We start from the raw sequence: 23752 nt of genomic DNA, 5'->3' as shown, positions 1-23752 counted from the left end.
CCTTATGCCTAACATCTCCCTGTTCATTAAGGATGTGATAAAAACTGCTAATTAACTAAATAGTAGCAGACAGATCAGCACCACGGCCAGCTCCCCTACCTGGGAATTTCTTTGAATGTGTTGTGTATGTTTTGGTTTCAATAAAGGAAGTCCAGGGTCCAACCCAATAGAGTGTTCCATGTCTAATGTTGGTCGGTGTAGCGACAGTAAGACATAATGGGACATTTCCTTATAGATGATCAGAAATCGCATCCATTCACAAGTGTACTCATCTTGATGTAAATTATTTTAGTCTATGTTGTTTCTGATGACATGTTTCAAGCTAATCACAGTTATGAATGGTTACTTCACCACATAATGGACAACACCATATAAGGTTTTAATGATCTTATAGATAAGTTAAAGACTACAAACATGGCCACTTTGCCATTAAGCCAAGACAGACCGAAGGTTTACCTGGGTACATTAGAATCTAGGCGTGGCTTATTTACCTTTCCGCCCACTCCCAATATAACTGTTTGTTTACCTGTGTTCGGCAGATGCTTCATGAACCATCTAGAACGCAAGCCCTTTACCTTGTGTCTCTGTTACAATAAACCACGTTGTTGACCATTTACCACTCTCCGAGTTATACCTAGCACGAGACCACCACACCACAAAGGATCGAATTAGTTTATTCCACATCAATCCACAAGTACTTTAAAAGTAAGTGTTAGTTGACCCCACACTGGTATTATTGGGGGTATTCGTTGTGTTTTATCTTCCATTTGTTTGGGAAACAAATGACAGTATTGCCGTAGTAGCATTTTTGGACAAATACAACTTTTAAAAATACAAGTAAGAGACCATCATAATTTTGCTACTGGCGTTTGAAGGATGTATGATGCAGGAAAAAAAGTACTGCCAGATAATGTAATGCTACAGTGTGTTGTACAAAAAGGTAACTCAACTCCGAAAAATAACCTAACTTGCTGACTTATTAAAAAATAACATCAGTGCGTTTCTTCAAACGCAAGATTTAGATTGAGGATATTCGCATCAATCCTTAACAAGCAGGGTATCCATGGTGATTGCCGGTTAACCATAGCCAATGGGCGGTGAGACATGCACTAGCACGTGTTCACCTAGAGAGGGAGTACTCTGATGTAAAACAATCTACTATGGGGGTCGGGGTTTTGTTCTCTGTTAAAAGAAGAACTTCTAGATTTCCAATGCAACCAAGTATTTGAGGCAAACGGAAAGTGCACTATAAATAGTATATACAGGTAGTGAATTTGAGATCACAATAGTGTGTGACATTTATTTGTTTAGTTTTCCATGGCACAAACTCATTTTACAGAAAAAGACAAAGAATTGAGCCAAGGAACATTACTTTGCTTAGCAGTATGTTTAGACGGTGTTTGACAGTTGTTTTAAACATTAAAGCATATCGTTTTATTATTCAATGTGATTACTTTTTTGGGCAAAAGTGTACACCATTTACTTGAAGGCCATCACAACAGTAACTAGTTCAGAAAAAAAAAAGCAAACGCGCCAAATGACCATGATTTCTCTATTCAAACTGTATGCATTTGTTTGGAGCTTTATATTCTGCATAATCGTTTTCCACTTTCAAATAAATATGTGACTTGCAAGCAGAACTAGTTTTAATCTAGAAACTGTTAAAATAAAGTATTGGTTGAATCTATAAAAAAAACAACGAATACTGATGTGTACAAATAAATACAGAGTGGATACCAACTTAACATATTATATGAAAATGAATGAATACAGGTGGGGGCAGGCGCAGGATAGTGTAGGAAGTCTCCCAGCTGAAAGGTGGTGGGTTCCTTCTTTGAGCATGAGGCTGGACCTTGCTCTTTCAAGACCTGTATTCACTTTAAATAGTTGTGTGTGCTTATATATGCCTTACATAACATACATGGCTGAATACCAAGTTCCATTTTTTTTTAAAGAAACCTATGAAAATATCATCTTTGGAAAACTGCATAGTGGAATAGTCTAACCAGGATTACAGCTGTGACCTAAGATGAGGTAGCAAACTAACTACCCTAGCCATTATTAAGAAGCAGTGCGATGGGAGAGAACGATAAATGTAAAGGTTTATAGTGTCGATAAATAGTGTTCTGAAACAAATCCCTTACTTTTGTCTAGCTATCGGTGGAAACTTCTTTGAAATGTGTTGATAGTTAACAACCACTTAAAGAAGTTCCCCTATCCATGTTGGAATGTTGTGGACAAGGAATACGTCATAGATCCTGTGATGTAGCCTCACATTGTCGACGCTCTGCGTGAGGCCAGTGTGTTTCTCTCCCCCGCACGTCAGACGTTATTGGGCTTGTAGCAGTGGGCCGGGGGCATGCTGCGCTGCCGCGCCACTGGGACGGGGGGGTAACTGTTGCTGCTGCCCTTCTGCTTGGCCCCCGTGGACGCCGTGCTCCCCATCCGCTGCATCTTCCCGTGCTCCTCCCTCATGAACAGCTCCACCATCAGGATCTTCTCCTTGTGGATCTGCATGCTGATGTCCTTGGGGATGTCTGGAATCAGCCAGTCCACCACGTCACTCATCAGCATCACCACGTTCTGAGGGGAAGAGGGCCAGGGGGGGTGTGGAGGAGGAGGTGGTGGTGAGACAAAGGGGATGCAAACATTAACCTGAACAACTCTGGACTTCAACTGCATTTTGGGGGTCAGTTACGTAAAGCCTGTTACAGCAGGTTAACTTCTGCCCAGGAGAAATGTTGTCATAACACAATACTTCGGTTCAATCCTCATTTTATTCTAATGCCTTCATGTGGTTTGCGAGACATGGGAAGTTCGGGATGTAAAAATTGTCGAATTGATACAATCAATTATTTGTTAATTTTTGTGCTTTGTCTGCGATAGGGTGATAGGATGCTATCTCTCGGACTCTCTCCTCTCTCATCCTCTTCTGCTCACATCTACTAGCTCAATGGTCCTCTTCTTGTCTCCTTTTCACTCATTTCCTCACCTTTCCTTTCCTCTGCTATTCTCCTCTACATTTGTGGATAACAATGGAGGCTGATCTACCTATGGGGCTGTGTATAGACTTTTACCTGAAAGACGATAACAAAAGCCAGTCTTGCAGCCAGGACAGCCCAGAACTCCTTGGAGATCTCATAAGGAGAGGTGGACCATGGTGGTTCCCTGTAGTCCTTGTACCTGCAGAACAACAACGTGTGACCTGGTTAACCTCCAATGAGGCCAACGTTAAGCAACGTGTGACCTGATTAACCTCCAATGAGGCCAACGTTAAGGGATGATTAGCATGATGTGTGACCTGGTTAACCTCCAATGAGGCCAACGTTAAGGGATGATTAGCATGATGTGTGACCTTGTTAACCTCCAATGAGGCCAACGTTAAGGGATGATTAGCATGATGTGACTCTCTGTGACAAACTTCCCCTTACCTGCAAATCTCAACCGCATAACCCAAATGCAGAGGGTCCATGGGCTCCTTGCCGTCCTGGAAGTGGCTGACGTTAAAATAGGACAGGCTGTGGTTCACAAAGCCAAACATGGAGCCGTTGGTACTGTAGGTGTACTGGTAAACCAGCCGGGGGATGAAGTCCGACGTAAAGGAAATGACAAAGGCCTGGCGGGTCAAGATGAAGACAAACACACAGATATGATGAAGCCCACACAAATGAACTTGAGGGAGCAGTGGATACTTAATACTGTCTATAAATGTATATCCAGATGGTTAATTAGCTAATTGCCGTTAATTGTTGATTATTATTCTTCTATTATATAAAACATTATTATTTTATGTTCCAACGATTCAATAAATTGGTTATTCAACCTATAAAGTAGTAAACACAATTAGTTTGTACACCAAATGTGGGCAGACACGTATTACTTACATTTATGATGACAGCAACCTTTGCTACTCCTGTAAGTAAGTTGTACCATATACCTACAAACACACAATGAATGCCAGGAAGAATGAAACGCAGACTTCAAAACACAATTGCTTCTAATCTTTTAAAGGTGACATACCAATCTGCAATAATAACAACAAAAAGTATTGAATCTGATAGCGTAAAAGACATTTTCTGGAAATGGTGGCTTAAAATACATTTAAAATTCGCCCCAAAAAGCATTCACAACACCATTGTGTTCCATTCCTTGAAAAACTAAAGTGACATTGTACAACGATACGATTATATGCAAATTACGTGCATACAACAATGCAGAAGATATAGGTTTTAACATATATTTGTATAGTTATTAAGCAGACATTGGTATCCAAACTGATACTTGTGCTGCGTTGCTATCTTAACAAATACCACTCTCTTTGAGTGTGGTTCCTGAACGTGCTTTACCCACCAATGTCTTTGGCTCTGGCTGCCACTGGCCGCTGGAGCTCACCCACAAACTTCTTGGCATCAAGACGGATCTCAATAATATTGTTGAGCAGAGCGAAGAGCGGAGCGAGAGGAAACGACGCCACAAACAACGTCACGAAACCAAACTGTATGACTGCAGGGAGGCGAGAACATAGAGAATGGAGGACATTCAAATGTGTTCATATCAAAAACCAAACAGTAATCTTCAATAAATAATATTCAAATACTATAATAATATTATTAATATAACGATCATAACTGATATGATGAGCATTTTTATTTGAACTGATTCAATATAATCAACCATATGTGCATGTGAAAGAGTCCTTCAATTGAGGCGTTAAAACGGGTTAAATGTCCAATCGGACTCAACCCTCTAATACTGAGAAATGTGAGCTTCTCGACCCAATGCCAACCATGTAGCCAGCTGTCTCTGAGACTGTCCTGGCATAACCTTACTGACACTCCGCACCGCAGTCTTCAAATAACTAGCGGCAGTATGTAAGTATTGTTGCCTTATTTTAATTCATTTAAGGACAAGAATTTACAGAAATCTTCCAAAGAAACACTCTTGTAATTAGTTTCGCACTATAATCCTGCGTCTGTGTAATCCTGAAGAGCATTCTTCTATAATCCAATATTATCTCAAATGCTGGCAACTAGAAGCAGGTCCTGGCCCGCTCTGAAGAGACTGGGAGAACCGTCTGGGAGTGAGGGTTCCTTCAGTCCCCCAAAACATTCAAGGGCCATGACTCTCCCCGGGTCAAATTATGTCACATGGCTTCAATCAGCCAGTGTCCAAGAACCTCAGGTTCACACGCAGTCTCCTGAGAGTTGGTCTCTGAGGAACAGCTGAGCAAGTCCATCATCCAACACACTCTGGTGCTGATATGCAACAAGGCCAGGAAGAGTGCGTGTCTGCTTATACAGTCAGCACCTCGGCTGCATGGATACGGCACCCTCCTAAACACTTCCTTTCAGCACCAGTATATATATAGGCCCTGGAATCTTGTTACAACCTTCATCCTCATCAAAACTTTTATAATGCCATCCATATTGCACATATAATATCATGTGATTCTGTGTGTATGTGTGCGAGATACTGACTCATTTCCATATACTCAGGAGTTAGGCCAGCGAATGGTTCCAGGAAGTGGTCTATCTCGTATCGTTGCAACCTCTTCTGCCTTTCCTCTTCCTGGAAGGCCTGACGCTTTGATCGAATGTAGCGTATCAGCTTCTTTATCTTCCTGTGTAACACACAAGCACATACAATCAGGCTGTTGGAGATGGCACGGGAAGTATTTTATATGTACTTCTGATTATAATCGAAAAGGTAGGCTTTGTTTATCAAGAAGACATGATCACCAAAATATGTCCTTACAAGTATGTAACTTTCGTCATAGCAATCACATTTTTTTTTCACTCAATTTCATTATCTTCATTTGATGGATTTATGGAAATGCTTGTTCCTGGGTTGCCAACAAGCAATTTTTACAATATTATATTATGTGTTATGGTAACCCTAACCCTAACCCTCCAGTTTATAATGTATAGTTATTAAATAACAACAGCCAGCCGGAGCCAGCCGCTGAGAAATGAGGAAAAGAAAATGGAATGAGCTGGAATAAAGTGTTTTGCAATATCTCCAGTCACCCACACACGGTTGAGACGCCCAGTCGACAGTGACTACTCACGGTACTCCGATCTCAAACAGATTGTTCTGTATCAGTTGTTTCCCCAGCATGGTGATGCTAAGCTGGATACACAGCTCCATCAGGCAGCCCCCGTGGGCGCACTGGAAGGGGAACGGGCAACAGTCGAGCAGTTACTACAGATTCATCTCCCATTAACGTCAGCAACACATTTGATTTGTTCAGCAATCTGTGGAGTGGCAGAGTCACCCAGTTTAATATCAGGTTTGTGTGTGTTTGTGTGTGTGTGTGTGTGTGTGTGTGTGTGTGTGTGTGTGTGTGTGTGTGTGTGTGTGTGTGTGTGTGTGTGTGTGTGTGTGTACGTCTGTATTGCTACTCCCTGACAATGTCTGCAATTCCACTTTGCAGACCAAAATGTGTTGTTTTGTTCTGCCTGTTTGGCAGAGATTCTGGGATTGTATGATTATAATGACTTGTATTTTTGTTCACTGCATGAATATATATTTATAAAATGGTTGTCAAATTCTTACCTCTTCCATTCTGTATGACTCAAACACATACAAGTAGCTACCCGGTCTGCCAACTAGCCTAGGGTAAAAATAACAAAACAGATGGTCATAGAGTAGCAGTGTTAGTCATTATAATTTTATCTAGAGATCTTGAAAAGCATGTAAAGTAAAAATAAGATATTGTAGCTACATCGCATGCATTCACATACGATTCATATTTTCTATGTATTCATTGCCAATGTAATGTAATTAAATAACTTTGAAAGTAGTCTCACTTTGCCAATGTTTGACCAGTCCACACATGATCAAAACAAAAATACAAAATGTTTTAGATTACAATATATTACCTATTTCTATTGCTTATATAATAAGAACCTATGGGAATGGGTGGAAATGTCTCTGTGAGAGTATATATATATATATTTTACATATTTTTTTACCTAGAAGGATGTCTCAAACAGTCCAATAACTAACCGCTTACACATTTTCAAATGGTAAAGAATTGGAAATGTAGATGTTATTGTTAACAGGGGATAAAAATACATGTCATTATATAATATATAATAATAATTATAATTATAATATAACAGGCAATTAAATGTGCCATCACACAAGGAATCATAAATATCTTAAAAGTCAAGAAAACAACAATGAGAGTTTACAGAGAGTACAGAGTATAGCTGTTGCTAAGGAACACACCTTCCCCTGAAGAAAGCAATGTAGATGATTGGAGTGAATGCATTGACGAACTTCAGGATAAACGTTTTGAAGATAAGACGCTGCTCAAAACTCTTGTCTGTCTTTGGAACCTCTGAAAGAAATACGATCAAGCTTCATTTAGTGTTGGAGAGAAATAATTAATGATTGACACATTCGTAGTCCTGCTGTTCATGCTCATTCACCTTGCATCAGCCATCTAGCAACACACACACACACACACACACACACACACACACACACACACACACACACACACACACACACACACACACACACACACACACACACACACACACACACACACACACACACACACACACACACACACATTCACTCACTCAATCGCACGCCCTTCCTGTCGTGGTGAAAGCCCCTCCCCCCAGTCCCCCCCTTGGTCCTACCCGCCCCCGTGGTCCTACCCACCCCCGTGGTTCTACCCGCCCCCGTGGTCCTACCCACCCAACACGGTGAGCCAGCGTGCTACGGCCCCGTACACCTCGTCCAGGATGAGGATGACCACCAGGTTGAGGATGGCGGCGGTGGTCTTGACGGTCAGGCGGACGTGACTGCGTGTGATGGGGTTGGAGCTCATGTGCAGAGCTGCCTTGGTGGAGATGCGGTAGAGGATCACGCCAAAGACTATGGCGAACGTCACGCCAATCTGATGGGAACAGACAGCGGCAGTACAGAGATGCGTTATTTGGGGAAAATAGGCAAACGTAATGATTAACAGCTGATTGGTATGGTGTTCCCACAGCAGGGACCCCTTTGTCATTTAGTGTTTTAATGAACGTGTAAGGATCAATGCAGGGGTACTTAGGAGGCCTATTTATAGTATGTAACAAATGGAAATAATCATAAATCGCTTGGTTTGACGGTTTTTAGGAGTGTAGATGCAATAGTGTATAGATGCAACACGTTTTTTTTTACATATACGTAGTTGCTACAATACAGATTTTATGCTTTTATTCCTCAACCTTACTTCTAAGTTGGACAAATCCTTGGTTAAACAAATACAATCCAAACCATAGAATACAGAAATCGTAAACCAGCATAGATAACATTATTGTGTGTGTTTTCTCACCATTAGAAGCATCATCACCAGGTTGGTCATGTAAGCGGGCAGCCGGTCTCGACACGTCAGCTTCTCTTCCTCGGCCTGACAACAAGACAGAATACAGTGTTCCGATTATCAAGATTCATTGTTTAGTTTGTAAAGCGCTGGAAGTATCGTACACACTTGCATCGTCATAGTACCATACAAGGACTTTGGAATTACCTTTTTCAGTGATCCTTTCTCTTTCTTCTGGGACTTCTGCATGACCCGTAGTTCATACTCTGCCCTCGGGTGGTCCTGATGTAGGCATGCAACAAAGTAAAGACAGAGAGTCGAGTCATTAGCCCTGTGCTAGAGTAGCTTGGGGCTATTCATACATAAAAACTGTTGCAAAAGACAATATAAATGGCATAAGGGTGAATTACTGTAACCCAGTAATGATCAACTCCAATGGACTGCATTTCCAAATGAAACAAGTCAATAATTATTGATAACAATGAACACTGAAGTAAGATATTGCTGGGCTTCAGTCGAAATACATTTGTGCATCAGTTTATCCGCAGGCACTGATCGTCATGGAAACAAAACTGATTGTCAACTGCTGTCAAAGAACTTTTTTATATGGTCATGTCTAGCTACATGATAAAATCATTCCTGTTTTTGATTAGGATTGATCAAACATTATGCAAGATTCAATTGATCCAATTTTTAGTGACAGTTTTGTTTTCATAGACACATGAAGATAAATACATTTCATGCAACTTCAGAGTAGCTGAAGTGGATAGAAAACAAGCTTTCTGAGCAGGATGTTTGAGGACATGGGATGATCACAAAGCTTGTTAATCAGAACTTACTTGTAGTAGGAAAAGTATACAGAGAGATTGCAAAAGCGTAGAGAAAAAAAAGGAAAGTAGAAAGTTTCAGAAAAAACCTTTAGGATAAACAATAGGATATATGTATATAAAATAGAAAACAACATATAGCAATTTCGGCTTCAAGGAGTTGTATTTTTTGGAACTCAAAGAATGTTTCCGTGTCACATCTTCGTTGATTTGGTAACCCTAAAATGATGCAAGCATAGGCATTTCCCTTTCAACACGCTGATAAGAGACCACTGTTTCCTTTGAGCATATTGCCCACAAACTTGTAGTTGAGCCATGCAGTTATGTTCCTTTTGTGAGCCCATTTTGGGTGCACATCTTAATGATGCAACACAATGAAATTACAACTACAACCCTGAGACTCAATGGTTTCAGATAGAACAAAGCCAGTACCCCAGTCTCAAGTCCAAGCTTTTTAAGTTTGTCATTTGGTTTGATGGATAGACCATATCAACACAATCATCACAACTTTGTGAAGTTAAAGGGCTGGTTGATGGTAATTATACAAACGACAAGGACCACTGTAGTCTTGATGAATGTTCAATTATGGATTGTTATGGTTATTTTCTTTCTAATTATACTGCTAAAAGCCATTGTTAATCATGGTCTAACGCAGAGCCCTCTTAAATCAATGCTCCACACCCGCTAGACCAATCTTAAATCAATGTTCCAGACCCAGCTAGACCTATCTTCTAGATTTAGCTAGACCCAGCTTAAATCAATGCTCCACACACACACAGTTTGACCTATCTTAAATCAATGTTATCTTAGACTATGTTTTATCATAATAATAATAATACAATTATTAGTAAGTATAATAAACATAAGAATGATTGCATTAGACTATTAGCTTCAGAATCCGACTTCGGAACTGCTCCTTGTGAGTATAGAATGCAGATAGAGATAAGCTTGAGCCAACGAGGAGATTACTGGAAAATAAAGACGGGTGAAGAATCTCTTTAGTGAATATAATGGAATGTTACAAACCTTAAGGTCTTCCTGGAAAGAAACAAACACACCAAAATTAACATACAAAACAAATCAATGTGAGCCAGTACTGCAAGAGGGATGGGGAAAGAGACAGAAGGGGAGAGAAACCACTAGGAGATGGGGAGAACCTGTTGGCCATTGTTTTTTGTATTAAGTTTCATTACCTCTCAGGTGAATCTTAATTTGTTTGAACTTTAAAGTTGCAATTATTTCCAACGAAATTAGTAACCATCCACACATTTTCCCTGAAGCTGCTTTGGATATAGTCAGTATCCTTATCTTCTTCCCAAAGCTGCTTGTGATGACATCACCATCCACAGCCTCTTCCTGAAGCTGCTTGTGGTGACATCACCATCCACAGCCTCTTCCTGAAGCTGCTTGTGATGACATCCCCATCCACAGGGGCAGCTGGGAGGAACTTGTGCTGCCCACTCCCTGAAGCAGGTGGAGCTATGGGTGAAGTGGGATGGAGGGCTGTTGGGTATCTGGCTGGTGGACATGTGTGTACGCATGTAGAAGAGATGCCCGAGGTGCTCTTGGTCCAGAAATAGTGATGCTGGTCAGTCCCCTCTTGCCTCATGCATTGCATATTTGTGCAGCAGTTCACGTTTGGCTTGAACTCTTCTTGGGTTGCAGAAGGTTCCCGTCGACAGATTGAAAGAAACATAACCGTGCACCAAAAACATCTGAAATGCATGCAGTAAACTCTACCCAGGCAGAAACCTCTGTGGAGCTGTGTGGTACAACCCAATACTGCGTTTTGTAAAACAAATGGCAAGTCTGCATGGTTAAGCACACCTTAAATAAACTTTAAATCATGCATTCAATTCAAATCCACAATTAACAAGCGTTGGAAATTAATGACACTTATTTCCTGTATCTTCTATTTGCTGACTTTCTCATTCTTACTTTGTAGATAATGATCACATGCATGGGGGGTAAGCTAAGTAAGGGGAATCCCAGTCGGATCTGTGACTCACCTCTTCCTCCTCAAAGCCAGTCAGGTCCCACTCGTAATTCAACCTCATCTGTCTCCTCTTCCAGTGCTCCATAAACATGGCAGCTAGACAACACATAATACAATAAGACTAGTCACTTACAAAGCCTTAATGAAACAGTTTTAAAAAAATGTTGCTTACATAAAGTTGACGGTCGTGTAAGAGTTCACCTGAACATAGGGTCTGTTCAGTAGAGATCAAATTGCAGAAACAGAAGGCAGTTTAGGAGTTATAATCGAAAAAACGAACACAACAGAAACTAGACCTTGCAACAAATGAGTTCTACGGTGCCTGAAACTGAACAACTTACTATTTCAAAGATTATTCAAGAGCGGTAATAAAATATGATATTGTAAAATATGAGTCACATGGCTCATTGAACATGTATGAATTGAATTGCTCCTTTGTTGAGATGGTCCCTTGGAGAGACCGCAGGGGGTGAAGGGTGCCGTGTGTCGGCCCCTCCAAAGGCATGCCGAGACTGAGCATGCTCCAGTTCCTGGACGAGGGTCTACAATATCCTGTTTCAGGCTTATGGGCTTAGCATACACAACACCTTCCCATGATAGCCTAATACTTAACGCTGATGTATGCTTCCGCAAAGTAAAGTAGTCCAAATGTTCAGCGGCAAAGTAAGGTGTTAGTCGTGGATATTAAGCCAAATATGAAAAATGGGTGAATTATGGGTGAATATATTTCTTTTTTGGAACATGAAGGATTTCTGGACTATTCCTGGGTGCTCTTAGCACCTTCTCTTTGCTCATTTATTTCACACTTTGGTGTTGGCCTGCCATGCTTTCCTGGTTGCAGCACATAGTTAGTGGGACGTTAGCAGAAGGTCGAAGATGTACTTCTGCAGTCTTACAACCACAGTGTTTTACTACACTCACAAGTAGCCACGTCTCTATGCTGTATTGCAGCCGGCTTTTGGGTTGTAATTCCAAGACGCTTAAAAAGGTTTTTTGAGTTTAGCAAAAACCTTCCAATCAGTTTTCTTCCCAACAATAATGTTGAGCAGTCCCAAGCACTCTGCCACTAAAGTTTATCGCCTGCCGTTATCTTCGGTCTAACATCTCTGTCACAGACTCCTCAAAAAAATGTGTTTTTCTTTCTTGCTGATTTCTACCTTCTGGCTAGTGCAAGACGTTTGATTGTTTTAAGCATGTGAAAAAAAACAAAGTTGGTTACATAATAGTCTAAAAGTTAATTACTTGCTAAGCTACACATATATTGTCATGTTTTTAGTTAATTTGGCATGATGATACAGCCCACCAATGGACATCTCCAAAGAAACAACCATAGGTTGCTATATTAAGCACCTTTTAATTAAATGGAATGTCCTATCTCTATTATGGTTCTTAATATTTCACACGGCTCATTGCTGCTTCATTATCCCTGTTCTGACTAGCTGCTATAGGTAGAGTTGCGAGCAGTGAGTTCTTAGGGAGGGCTTGTGGCTATTTTCAATGCTTAAGAAAACAGTTTGTAATGCCAGCCTGCCTCTCACCCTGCCCTCCGTCTCTACCAGCCAACCCCCAGAAGACTGGCAGGACAGAGGTAAGCTAAGCTATCTAGGATGGTTCCGGCAGTTATAGCGCAATGGGCTTTGTTTTGATCGTGTTCATGAACTAGTAAGGCTTGTGAACCTTAGAAAACAACGGTGGGCACAAAATTCACTGCATATATCTGACCACAACACCTGTAATTGAGGCATAAACCACCGTGGCAACACTTGTAATGGATCTTCCTATTCATTCATTGGCTTTACTGAATCAGTAGGGTGAAATGACTCCACCTTTATCAATACGAACACCTGGCTGTAGACCCTTTACAGAGGCGTCATCGGAGAACTAACACAGATGTTGCCAGACTAGGTATGGGTCTGCTGCTTTTACGTACCGGGTCATGGTTAGTCTCATCTTAACTAGTTGAATCTACTACCCGTGCTGTCCCCCTGGTACATTACAAGAGCAGACACAAAGTCTTATGAGTGACACCTGTTCTTGTCCATTGGGAAAATATTGAAATGGCTCAAATAGCAATTCAAGACTTTTTTCAGTGCCTCACTTTGAGTTTGAACACATGTCTCTATGATAAACAAAAACTTAAATATCCAGAAATGAATAAATAAAACGCGAGGGACGGATCCGAACTTCCGACATCCGTCTGGCATTAATATTAACAGAATCGGAGTAACGTTTATAACTTCGTTCCTTGGAATATCGCCCAACCTGCAACTTAGCGCTGATTGGTCAGTCCACTATTTGGGTTTTAAAGTGGGTTTCAAACGGGCGCGAGGCCAGACTGATCTTCAGCGAGAAACTGAACCGTGGCTCATCCTGCGCACATTTTCTCAAACATATAAACAGCAGTGTTCTCACCCCAAAGGGCCATGAAGATGAAGAAGAAGAGGAAACAGCGCTCTCACCCCAAAGGGCCATGAAGATGGAGAAGAAGACCGTGGCCGGGTTGTCGAACAGATAGCTTGCTCTGGCCGTCCCACAAGCTGTGCTCAGCTTCCAGTAGCTGCAGGCTTTGTCACATAAAGGACACATGGTGATGTTGTTCTCGGGGTTGCAGATCTCCATGCTGAAAGCACAAGAAAAGACAGCAACAATAGAGTGGTGTTATATTATTATGTAATTATACAATTATATAAAGTTATGTGATGATCAATAACATTAACATTGTATCATTTTAGTTTTTATTTTATGGGGAAAAGTACATATAAATTCTACTATTTTATTCAGAGAAGGAATAAAGTGCTTGAACTGGGATATAAACACCAAACCTTGAGTTTGTGCGTCATTGCATGTGTGTGAATGTGTGCGTGCGTGCGTGCAATTAAACGCAAGTGTTAGTGTGTGTGTCTGTGTGTGCGGGTGCATGTGTGCATGCGGGGGAGTATCCTGCAGGTTGATGGAAAGCAGAGCGGATGGAGCACAGGCCCTGAGCGATGACAGCTTATTCCTCAAATGTTTGTTTCTCTGTCCCTTTCCTTCTAGATTTCGTCTGCTTCCTCTCTTACCTTTTTTGTCATGCAGTCTCATTGCACCATTTCTTTTACCAACCCCTCCTGAGCCTCTCTATTACCTGATATCTTTTCGACTGGCCGTCTAGATGTAGCCAAATGAACATGTATGTACAATATACACATTATTGTGTGTTATCTATGTTCCTGGATCCTTTTGAAAGATGGGAAGTTAGTAATAGAGTTAGGTATACATATCATAACATTATAAAGATAACAAATTCTATTACATTTTGAAAATGATACGCAAACTGAGACACATAAAATGTTCAATCATATGCACAATGTATATGATATTATTACATCTGTAGAACTACCAAGCTGATAAAGGTCCCTGCTGGTAATAGCAGAGAGACAAAGTGGATAGATGACGGAAGAAATGTACACTTTCATTATGATGGGCAAACAATGATTTATGAATTCAGAAGAAATAAGCGTGATCCAGAGAACAAAGTAACAGAGGATGTTCTTCTGACCTTGGTATATTGTCGTCCACGGTAGCACATCCGTACAGGAAGACAATGACTCCCACCACGGAAGCCGGGATAAGCATCTGCGTGTAAAGACCTAGCCACGCAAAATACAGACCGATCTTCTCACCAAAGTATTTTCTATAAAAGAGAAAAAGCGTTGACCCAATGTAGTTTATTACAACATTAGTGACATACATCCAGAAATGCAGTTGGACAAACAATAGGCTTTATCGCAACATCGCTGTCCTTTGATTCAGGTTCTCACCGTACGAGACCAATGGGTTGGTATTTGTAGAAGACACTGTAGCTTGCCCACTCCTCATACAAGAGCTGAAGGGATTGAAATCAGGTTAATTTGTGTTATTTTGCACATCTCTCCCTGTCCTTAACTGTCATCCATACAAAATAAGTAAACTTTAAATTAACCACTAATGTAATGTACATTCACAATACGACAATAATAAAACAATACATTCCCTTTTCTAGGATCACTCCCTTTTCATCTTTTCTTTAACCTAGAAAGGTTTTTTACTGACACAATTCATAATTGTTCAAATGTTGGCATTCCCTAGACAAAGTGTAATGTTTTCTTATCACTTGCCCAATGCGGAATTGAAACTTAGAACAGCAATCTTACCTTCCTATCGTTGGGCTCTGCATGTTCTCCACTGACATCTCCCTGGAAACAGGAAATAAGGTAATTCTATTGGCTGAGCTTTGTTGAAGCTGCTCAGTACACTTTGTTATAATTCCACTGTATCGATTGAGACTAACGATTCTCGTGCATTCAAATCAATGCATGAATGCACATAATCGACCATGAGTTGCTGCTGTCAGACTTATCCCTTTGTTTTGTTAAATGGAAATGAATACAGTGCAGCTATATCTCTGGAAGCTACTTACATCGTGGAGGGGGAATGCGGCCGTGTAGACCCCACTGCAGAGCAGACTGGTTAGTCCTTAAGGACAATACAACAACACAAAGGTTAAGCCGTGTAAAACAGTGTATAATGTCTGACGTGAAATAACACATTTTTAAGGTCGATTTCTGCACCTTTCACATTGTGTTACTGCAATTAAATAGAACAGACAACGCACAGGATGCCCAACACAACCATTAGGATTTTTCGCCACCTGCTAGTGCAATACACCTTGTAGCATACGCAGGTTCAATTCCAGTCTACTGTCCTATGCTACTGTCCCTGTTCATTCTCTTCTTCAACCCACCCTGTCTCACAAACGCCCCTCAAAACATGTAAAAGGTTGAAAGAAGACTGACCCATGCTGTACTTGGCCTTTGTGCATCTGGTTCGTTTCAACACCTCGAAGACCTGTCATTGTAAATAAATATTACCTTCAGTGTTTAATTCATGAGCAGAATACGTGTGTTATAGGTTTATAGGTTTCAGGTATTTTTAAGATTTACCGAGACAAAAGTTTCCCTTGACTTTATTTCTCTTTCATAAATCCAAGTCACTTCAATGTGTTAACTTAATTCAATCAGACCACAATTGCTGTGTTATAACTATTACTAGCTGCAAGCGAATAAGAGGACGTTCACATGTTGTGACCTCTGAGTCGCGCTATTCATGAACAAGTCTTATCTGATTGTATTTAATGGCAAGCTGCTGTCCATAGAGGCCAGCGTGGGTGATTTTAAACTAGTTAACTTTCACCAATTACACTACAGTTTTCAATAATGGAATAAACTTGATCTAATAGATGGATAATAGATAATAGATATAATTCAACCCAGAATTGAGAATAAGAAGCATTTCATGTGGCATAATACTGTACTTACTATTGAACTTCTCGTTCTACTGTCAAAGAATGAGTCTTTGTCTGACAGGTTGAAACTGTAAATAAAATACACACGCACACCCATACACAAACGTACACACACACACACACACACACACACACACACACACACACACACACACACACACACACACACACACACACACACACACACACACACACACACACACACGGACACACACACAGACACACACACATGTAGACACACACACACACACACACACACACACACACACACACACACACACACACACACACACACACACACACACACACACACACACACACACACACACACACACACACACACACACAAACATAAACACACAGGGCTGACAAAGTTTAAATAAAAAGCTATTATTCTAATATTCTACTATAGGCCTTTATTACAGAGATGTTATAGTAGGTGCATCCCAGTGCACATAATTAAGGTAATAAGATATACCTGTGGTTGCCCCGACTATCCCACCTCTATGATAAAGGCTTAATCCTTCTAGTAGAGAGCATAGCGTGTCTTTGTCAAAATTATTACATAAAACACATCCGAGAACATAATCTAACTAGCAAAAGAGGAACAGGCATCACAGCCTACTATGTGTGTCGATGGACAGATATAGGAGGTGTTAATGGAGTATTACTTTCCCTATTTTTGGCTTCAGGATTACAGAACAAGATGGTCCCCAAACACGGACTACAATCCCCACAAGCAGTCAGATAATAATAAATAATAATAATAAATACAATTTATATAGCGCTTAATATGGTACTCTAAGACGCTTAGACAGGGGCGATATACAAAGTTGTATGCTATATATCTGATCTAGGGAATAGTAGTTCATTGTACATCTATTACCGATGTATATTATAGTATATACATCTCTCTACATACACCAATTGTGGGGTATGATATGGGAAATCCATCAGATTGAGAATTAATTCACATTTTCATCAAACGATAGTTCTACTGACACCAATAACTGCCCTAGTATAGTAAACATTAGCACTTACAGATGCTGTTTCTCTCGGGAGAATGTGTAGGAAAGGTGCTTGATGTTCTTGGTTTTGTGTTCCTCCACACTTGGACGGAGTGGCTCTAACACCTTACTGATCAGAGAGTTGATCTTCTCCACCACACTACTGGACTGCTTCATAGCGTACATCTACAAGGTTCCAAACACAGAAGACAAATTCACACATGTCAGTTCAATCAATGATGGGTTGGAGGACTGGTCTGCTTTGTATTGTGATTAAAGACTGACACCAAGTGTGCTTTAGAGTACACCCATACAGAGGGTAAATCATGGAACTTGAAAGGGTTAGCAAGAGAACCGTGTTCATGACAACGGAGGGGACAAAACACATGTAGAGGAACAACAACAGAGCGGTTAAGATGGAGCGACAACAGAGTGGTTAAAACACATGTTATAGAGCGACAACAAAAACAGAGAGGTCAAAACACATGCTAGAGTAACAACAGAGCGGTTAAAACACATGTTATAGAGCGACAACAGAGAGGTTAAAACACATGTTAGAAAGGGGCTGATAGGGCAACAACAACATAGGTTATGTAGATCACCAAGAAAGTAGAACCTTACTTTCTTGGTCGGCATCTTTAGCTTCATGAACTCCGCCTCCCGACAGAGAACGTTCCAGGGAGCGTGGATCTTTAGAAAGCCCACCCCCGGAGTCTTACCCTGGGACACACTCGTTATCAGGAGGATGAAGGCATATTCACCAATAGCAGTACAGATACATTTACCCTCACACTTTCTACACAGAGGTACCGTCTTAGGATGAACACTGGGTAGGCTAGTTGTATGTACCATTGCACTAGACTTATCTTTACTAGTTTAGTCTACTACCCTGGAACAGGAAGTGAGCAAACATGTGTTTGTACTACGATGACGCCTCTGTGAAGAGGTCTACTGGACTGATCTCTGATCGGAATGAGTCGACGCTAGGGGCAGTTGACCTGGTGCAGCCAGAACATAAAAGTAAAATCCATGGAGTGGTGTAGGACACACAGAGAGTGTATATGGACAGGAACATAGTGATTCTGGCTGCACCAAGTCAAATTCCCCTCGCAAGGACTCTTTCCCATCAGATATCAGTCCAATAGACTGATATCTATATTTTTAACATAAGTAGAATGTTTATTATGCAATGGTTCATTCCTACAATATCAACTACGCAGATTGTATCCTGTTGTTTAACAGAAATCTGAGTTTTAAGTCTAAATTAAAGCGGGAATGCTAGCTGTGATGACAATGCGTTGAAAGGACATATCAAAGTAATTGGGACAAAAATATCTGACCAATTATTTTATGCAGATTGCTGAGGAGTATAAGAATATAGTTGAATATTCATATTTTTATGATTTCTTGGTGTTTTCTCTCCTCCCAATTTAAAAATATTGTTTTTAAGAAGTTAATTAGACTTGCAGGTGCAACATGTAGTCAAATACTTGGTATAAAAAAATAATAACACACACACACGCACACGCACACGCACACGCACACACACACACACACACACGCGCACGCACGCACGCACACACACACACACCCCTTTCCCTCCTATAGGCCCAACACAATGCATCCATCCATTGTTGCAGCTACATCTCCACCGGCTGAAACAGCTGATATCAGCGGCCCAGCCGGCCGGTCCCTCCCTGCTGCAGACTGGGTAGGCCTCCCGGCTGGATAGAGCAGCATGTGGTATCCTATCGTTACTGGACTTCAACCAAAAGCGAGCACTAAGGCAAGCTACTCATAAGTTAGATGTGCGCAGCTATTACATTTTGAAACTCAATTGGACTTTGTTCAGAGTGGATCATCTGCAACTTCTGTCTTAATAACTAGCGTGAATCTCAAAATTGTATTAACTGCGCTTTGATGATATAATAACATATAACATATGGATGCAAAATAAAATCTGCTCCAATATTAGACATCAAACTGATTTGTACCTCCTACAGTGACGAGCATGCCAATGAGTTTAGCAATGAACCAACTAAGCAAACGCAACTTTAAATAGTCATGGTATCAAAAAGCAATAGCAGACACATCCTCCTTCACAATTTTTTTTACCACATCCTCTCCAAAAGCTCCTTGAGACTAACCTCAAGGGGAGCATCGTCATTTATTTACTCTGAATCACTATACCTCTTCAACTGTCCTCTTCTTCAACCGTCTACAACCCAAGGGACTCATGAGGAGACCCAGAACTCAACCCCAATCATGAAGCGTTACGTGCACAGAGCCATTCACTCACATCCTCGTCCCTCTCCAGCTCCAGGCCCATGTCTAGAAGGTTCTTCTCAAACTCCTCCCGCCGTCGTCGCTTATCGTCCTCCTGCTCGTCCCAGCTCGGCGTCCCGGCGAGGCCCTTCTCCGCATCCGTGGCGTCGGGGCAAGGAGCGGGGGGAGGAGGAGGAGGAGGAGGAGGAGGAGGAGGAGGAGGAGGGGGAGGAGGAGAGGGGAACCCGGCCCTCTCTGCCTGGCGGCTGGCCCTGGGCCTCTTGTCCTGCCCCCCGGGGCGGCCCCCGATCAGGGTCCCTCGCCGCAGGCTGCGGGCCAGGGGGTTGTCGGTGAGGAGGCGCGAGGTGGTGCGGGCGTGGCGGGCGGCGCCGGGCCGCTTCACGTGGTAGGTGAGGACGTAGTCCACGCGCCGCTGGCCGTCCTGGAAGTAGAGGCCGTAGTGACACTGCGTGTTCTCCTCCGGGGTCAGGGTCTTCAGTAGCTGGCAGAGACACGGGCCAACCACAGACATTTAGGACGGGGAACAGCAGCAGGGGCAGCCACGTGGACACCACATGTGTTTGTGTGTGTGTGTTTGTATGTGGGGCTGTGTGTGCCCCTATGTGTGTGTTTGTGTGTGTGTGTGTGTGTGCCTTTGTGTTTGTGTGTGTGTATGTGTTTGTATCTGGGGGTGTGTGTGCCCCTATGTGTTTTTGTGTGTGAGTGTGTGTGTATGCCTTTGTGTTTGTGATTGCCTGTGTGTGTGTTGTGTGTGTGTGTGGGTGTGCCTTTGTTTCTGTGAGTAGGTGGTTGTCGTGTGTTTGCCTGTGTGTGTGTGTGCCTTTGTGTGTGTATGTGTTCCTTTGTGTGTGCCTTTGTGAGTGTGTGTGTGAGTGTGTGTGTGTGTGTGTGTGTGTGTGTGTGTGTGTGTGTGTGTGTGTGTGTTTGTGTGTGTGTGTGTGTGTAAGTGTGTGTGTGTGTGCCTGTGTGTATGTGAGCATGGGGGTTTTTGTTTCTGTGCTTCTCTTTGTTTTTAAGTGCGCAGGATTTAGGACACGCGGTACGTCAGTCACATGTATACATGCATGTGCGATGGCAGGGTGTGTATGCAATCCACCTATTTAAAGTCAAACAAAAAATAATCCACGGCCTGTTTAACTTAAACTTCAGCAATGGAATATTATGGGATTCACATAATATGCAAGTCTTATTGCAATACCAATTCACATCTTGGCAACGTTAAAGATGTGAGTATGCTCATGATTGAAGCAGAAAATACACCAAAAAGGAAAACTGGCTGCTTTCCAACACTTTTCACCACATCCTCTTACTTATAGCTAATGCACTATACCCTCAAGTACAAGCAGTTGGTCAGTAAACACACCAGTGGTACAACGACAGGACCAAGTCTGGCTAGTACTGAAAATGCCTTACAGGTTTTAATGCTGCCTAATGAATGTCCATAAAGACAAAGCCATAACACAGGCATTTTCAAAGCCCGAAAAATGTGATTATGATGACATACAAATGGATAATCTGTGTATATTTGTAACAATGTAGGTGAAATTCTACAATTCTGTGAGGGATAAGAAGCAAGGATAATTATAACGATGAAAAGTTTACATATCACTGGATAGAGCATCAATTGTCCCGGCAATAGGACTCAAACTCGATCTCACTCAAAACTAGAACGCTAATGAACAGCTGTGCTGCAGAGATGTCTGTACTAACCAGTAGATCACTAGGAGCTGAATCAGCAAACCACATTTCACCCGCCTTTTCTTTTCTTTCAGTTGTTTATTCAAACGCCATAACTCATGTAGGACAAGATTCCTGGTCTGCAGTTTGACATTTCACCCAGAGCTCTGACACCAGCGGATGCCCCCTTGGATTTGAAGACGCCATTAGTGAGAAAATTGTTTTTTGGGGCAGTCAATAAAAACACATTCATCTTATTTAGCAGTGGTAGTAAAGTCGTAATTTTAATGACTAAGATGTAGTCCTGTGCTATGACTAGGGGTCATGTTTCATTGCTCTACAGAATGTTTATACTGGAGATAACCAGGCCACCCTTTTGACTAGTCTATTTATATGGTAAAGCCAAATGGAGCCCACATTCCCACAGTTGGAGGTTTTGCCAAAGAATCTCTTAAAAACACTATTTTCTGATAAAACCCATGCCTATCGTTTCCTATTGAACACTGTGTCCCGCTACATATCTCTCTTACTGTGTTGTATGGGGCGACCATGAGTCAAAATGGTTTTCACCAATAGTCGGCAAATAAACGAAAGCGTCCTAATATATTGGAGTTAAAAAATACAAGTAAAACTTTATTTTTACTTGTATTTTAAAGGATTTCAATTTGAATCGCCATTGAGCAAATTCTTGTATTCAAAGAGTAATCATGATAAATTAGTTTGTGGTTAATAATCACATACGCCTCAACATACCATTAAAGTAATAATACACCCTTAAACACTTATATAAATTGTTATATAAGTGTATATAGTTAGAAATGGTCTATTGGTGAAGTACAACGCAGCCTAGGACCTATTTTTTCGATATGTTGAATATTGTGCTTTATCGTTATATGCAATTTGTCACTCTCTGGCTGCTCCATTGTGTAACTTTCCTACATTACCCAGAATATCCTTCACCTCCCCCTCTCAACATCAGGAGGCAACACTTTGCATAGATTACATTTATAAATGTGATACATGAATCAAATGTATTATGCGATGTGTACAACAGGCTTTATTATGAACTGTAAAGGAGCAGAGCAGAGTCCAGCGGCCGGGTGAACAGTGCCTAGCAGGCCGTTCCCCTCTCCTACCAGGCCACGCCTCAGCGGCTCTACGGAGATCATGGCCACGTCCCAAGCGTGCAGAGCCGAAGTTCATTCTGGATTTACGAGGCTGCCGGCCTGGCCAAAACGCCCGTGTGTGTGTTCCCTTTCTTTCCACTTACGGTGCAATTTCACGCCATGTTCTACACAGTGGTTCTGAGTCACAACAAACCCTGATTTAACTGATCTAATGCCCCGCTCAGAGTCCCATTAAGCATACCTCAAATCACTGTAGCATGCACCTGAAGTATTCGGCACACCTCGCAGCCGATTTGAAGGCATCCTCTCCTGTTAAACTCTGCTGATGTAACTACTGCAGCGGTTTCTCCATGTGACGTCTACAGACATCGAGTTTAGACACCACCACAGACGTTCTATGTGTTAAAGCGTTAAAGGCTATGTCATTCTATTAGTTAAACACAACATTATTGGTCGGGTATTGTTTTTTGAAGAGGGAAGGGCGATGGGGCATCACTCCTCCTAAAGCCAAGTGTAATTGAGTGAATGTAAACATGCAAGCTCACTGCTCATCCTGCTCCTAAAGTCTTCTGCTTTGTATTTTTCCCAATCACTCCTTAGACTGCTGTCTTTTAATGGAGCATCATTTGCCAGCTCAAAGCCAATATCTCATTCTCAATCTCTCCCACGGGTTCTTTTAAGTGAACCTGTTTTGACACTCACTTTAAACTTGCCGTGGAATATGACGTCTTGAAGAAAATGTGGAGACTGTGGTTGGGGGGCTGTGGGACAGCCAGAAGACTCTTCTCCCTCCTCTGCCATGTTCCCATTACAGCTAACAGAGTAATAGAGGAATAAGCACGCACGCAGGGGGCAACGGGAGCTGCTGTCACACTGAATGCTTCACTTCTTTTCCGGGGTGGGGGGGTGGGGGGTTGTAGTTCTTTCTTTATCACCCTGGATCTCCTTCACATGGTATGCCAATGGCAGAAGAATTAGCTGTCTCCTGTGCCTTCTTGCCTTGGTGGCTCCTACATCCGTTTGGGCTTTACCCAGTCTTATGGTTCCGTCTGTGCTCTAGAAGTGGGTGTGCTGGAGAGCCTGGACTCGTTACTTGAGAAGCGGTCTTTGGAGCCAGAATCTAAACTTAGACAACGATAAAGCCACGATATACATGAGGTGCACTCACCCCCATCTCTCTCTC

The 23752-nt window shown here is 41.8% G+C and overlaps 1 protein-coding gene across 1 annotated transcript; it reads right to left on the bottom strand.

Moving 5' to 3' along the window:
* LOC130389671 (anoctamin-1-like) lies at positions 1 to 23730 on the bottom strand. The gene is made up of 24 exons (XM_056599555.1): positions 23272 to 23730; positions 19779 to 20246; positions 18101 to 18199; positions 17514 to 17665; positions 16486 to 16540; positions 15964 to 16015; positions 15588 to 15643; positions 15322 to 15363; positions 14950 to 15014; positions 14688 to 14822; positions 13609 to 13769; positions 11163 to 11245; positions 8534 to 8608; positions 8339 to 8413; positions 7714 to 7915; positions 7234 to 7345; positions 6556 to 6613; positions 6068 to 6168; positions 5478 to 5620; positions 4351 to 4503; positions 3885 to 3937; positions 3432 to 3616; positions 3078 to 3183; positions 1 to 2583 (listed from the first exon to the last, which is right to left on the bottom strand). Exons 1-24 carry the CDS (start codon positions 23368 to 23370, stop codon positions 2323 to 2325), a joined length of 2991 nt encoding a protein of 996 aa, XP_056455530.1. The 5' UTR covers positions 23371 to 23730; the 3' UTR covers positions 1 to 2322.
* Positions 23731 to 23752: the final 22 nt, after the last annotated feature.

The sequence above is a fragment of the Gadus chalcogrammus genome, chromosome 9 (genome assembly GCF_026213295.1).
Source record: "Gadus chalcogrammus isolate NIFS_2021 chromosome 9, NIFS_Gcha_1.0, whole genome shotgun sequence".
Classification (NCBI taxonomy): Eukaryota; Metazoa; Chordata; class Actinopteri; order Gadiformes; family Gadidae; genus Gadus; species Gadus chalcogrammus.
The sequence above is the reverse complement of the archived record's forward strand: the minus strand, read 5'-3'. Positions and strand labels throughout refer to the sequence as shown.

Bases quoted from the DNA above. Each gene is read 5' to 3' on its own strand.
- LOC130389671 (XM_056599555.1), bottom strand. From the start codon at position 23,370: ATGGCAGAGGAGGGAGAAGAGTCTTCTGGCTGTCCCACAGCCCCCCAA. The intron at 16,016-16,485 runs GTAAGTACAGTA...TTACAATGACAG, and splicing joins GTAGAACGAGAAGTTCAATA to GTCTTCGAGGTGTTGAAACG. The intron at 8,609-11,162 runs GTGAGTCACAGA...TGCCTACATCAG, and splicing joins CTGGCTTTGAGGAGGAAGAG to GACCACCCGAGGGCAGAGTA.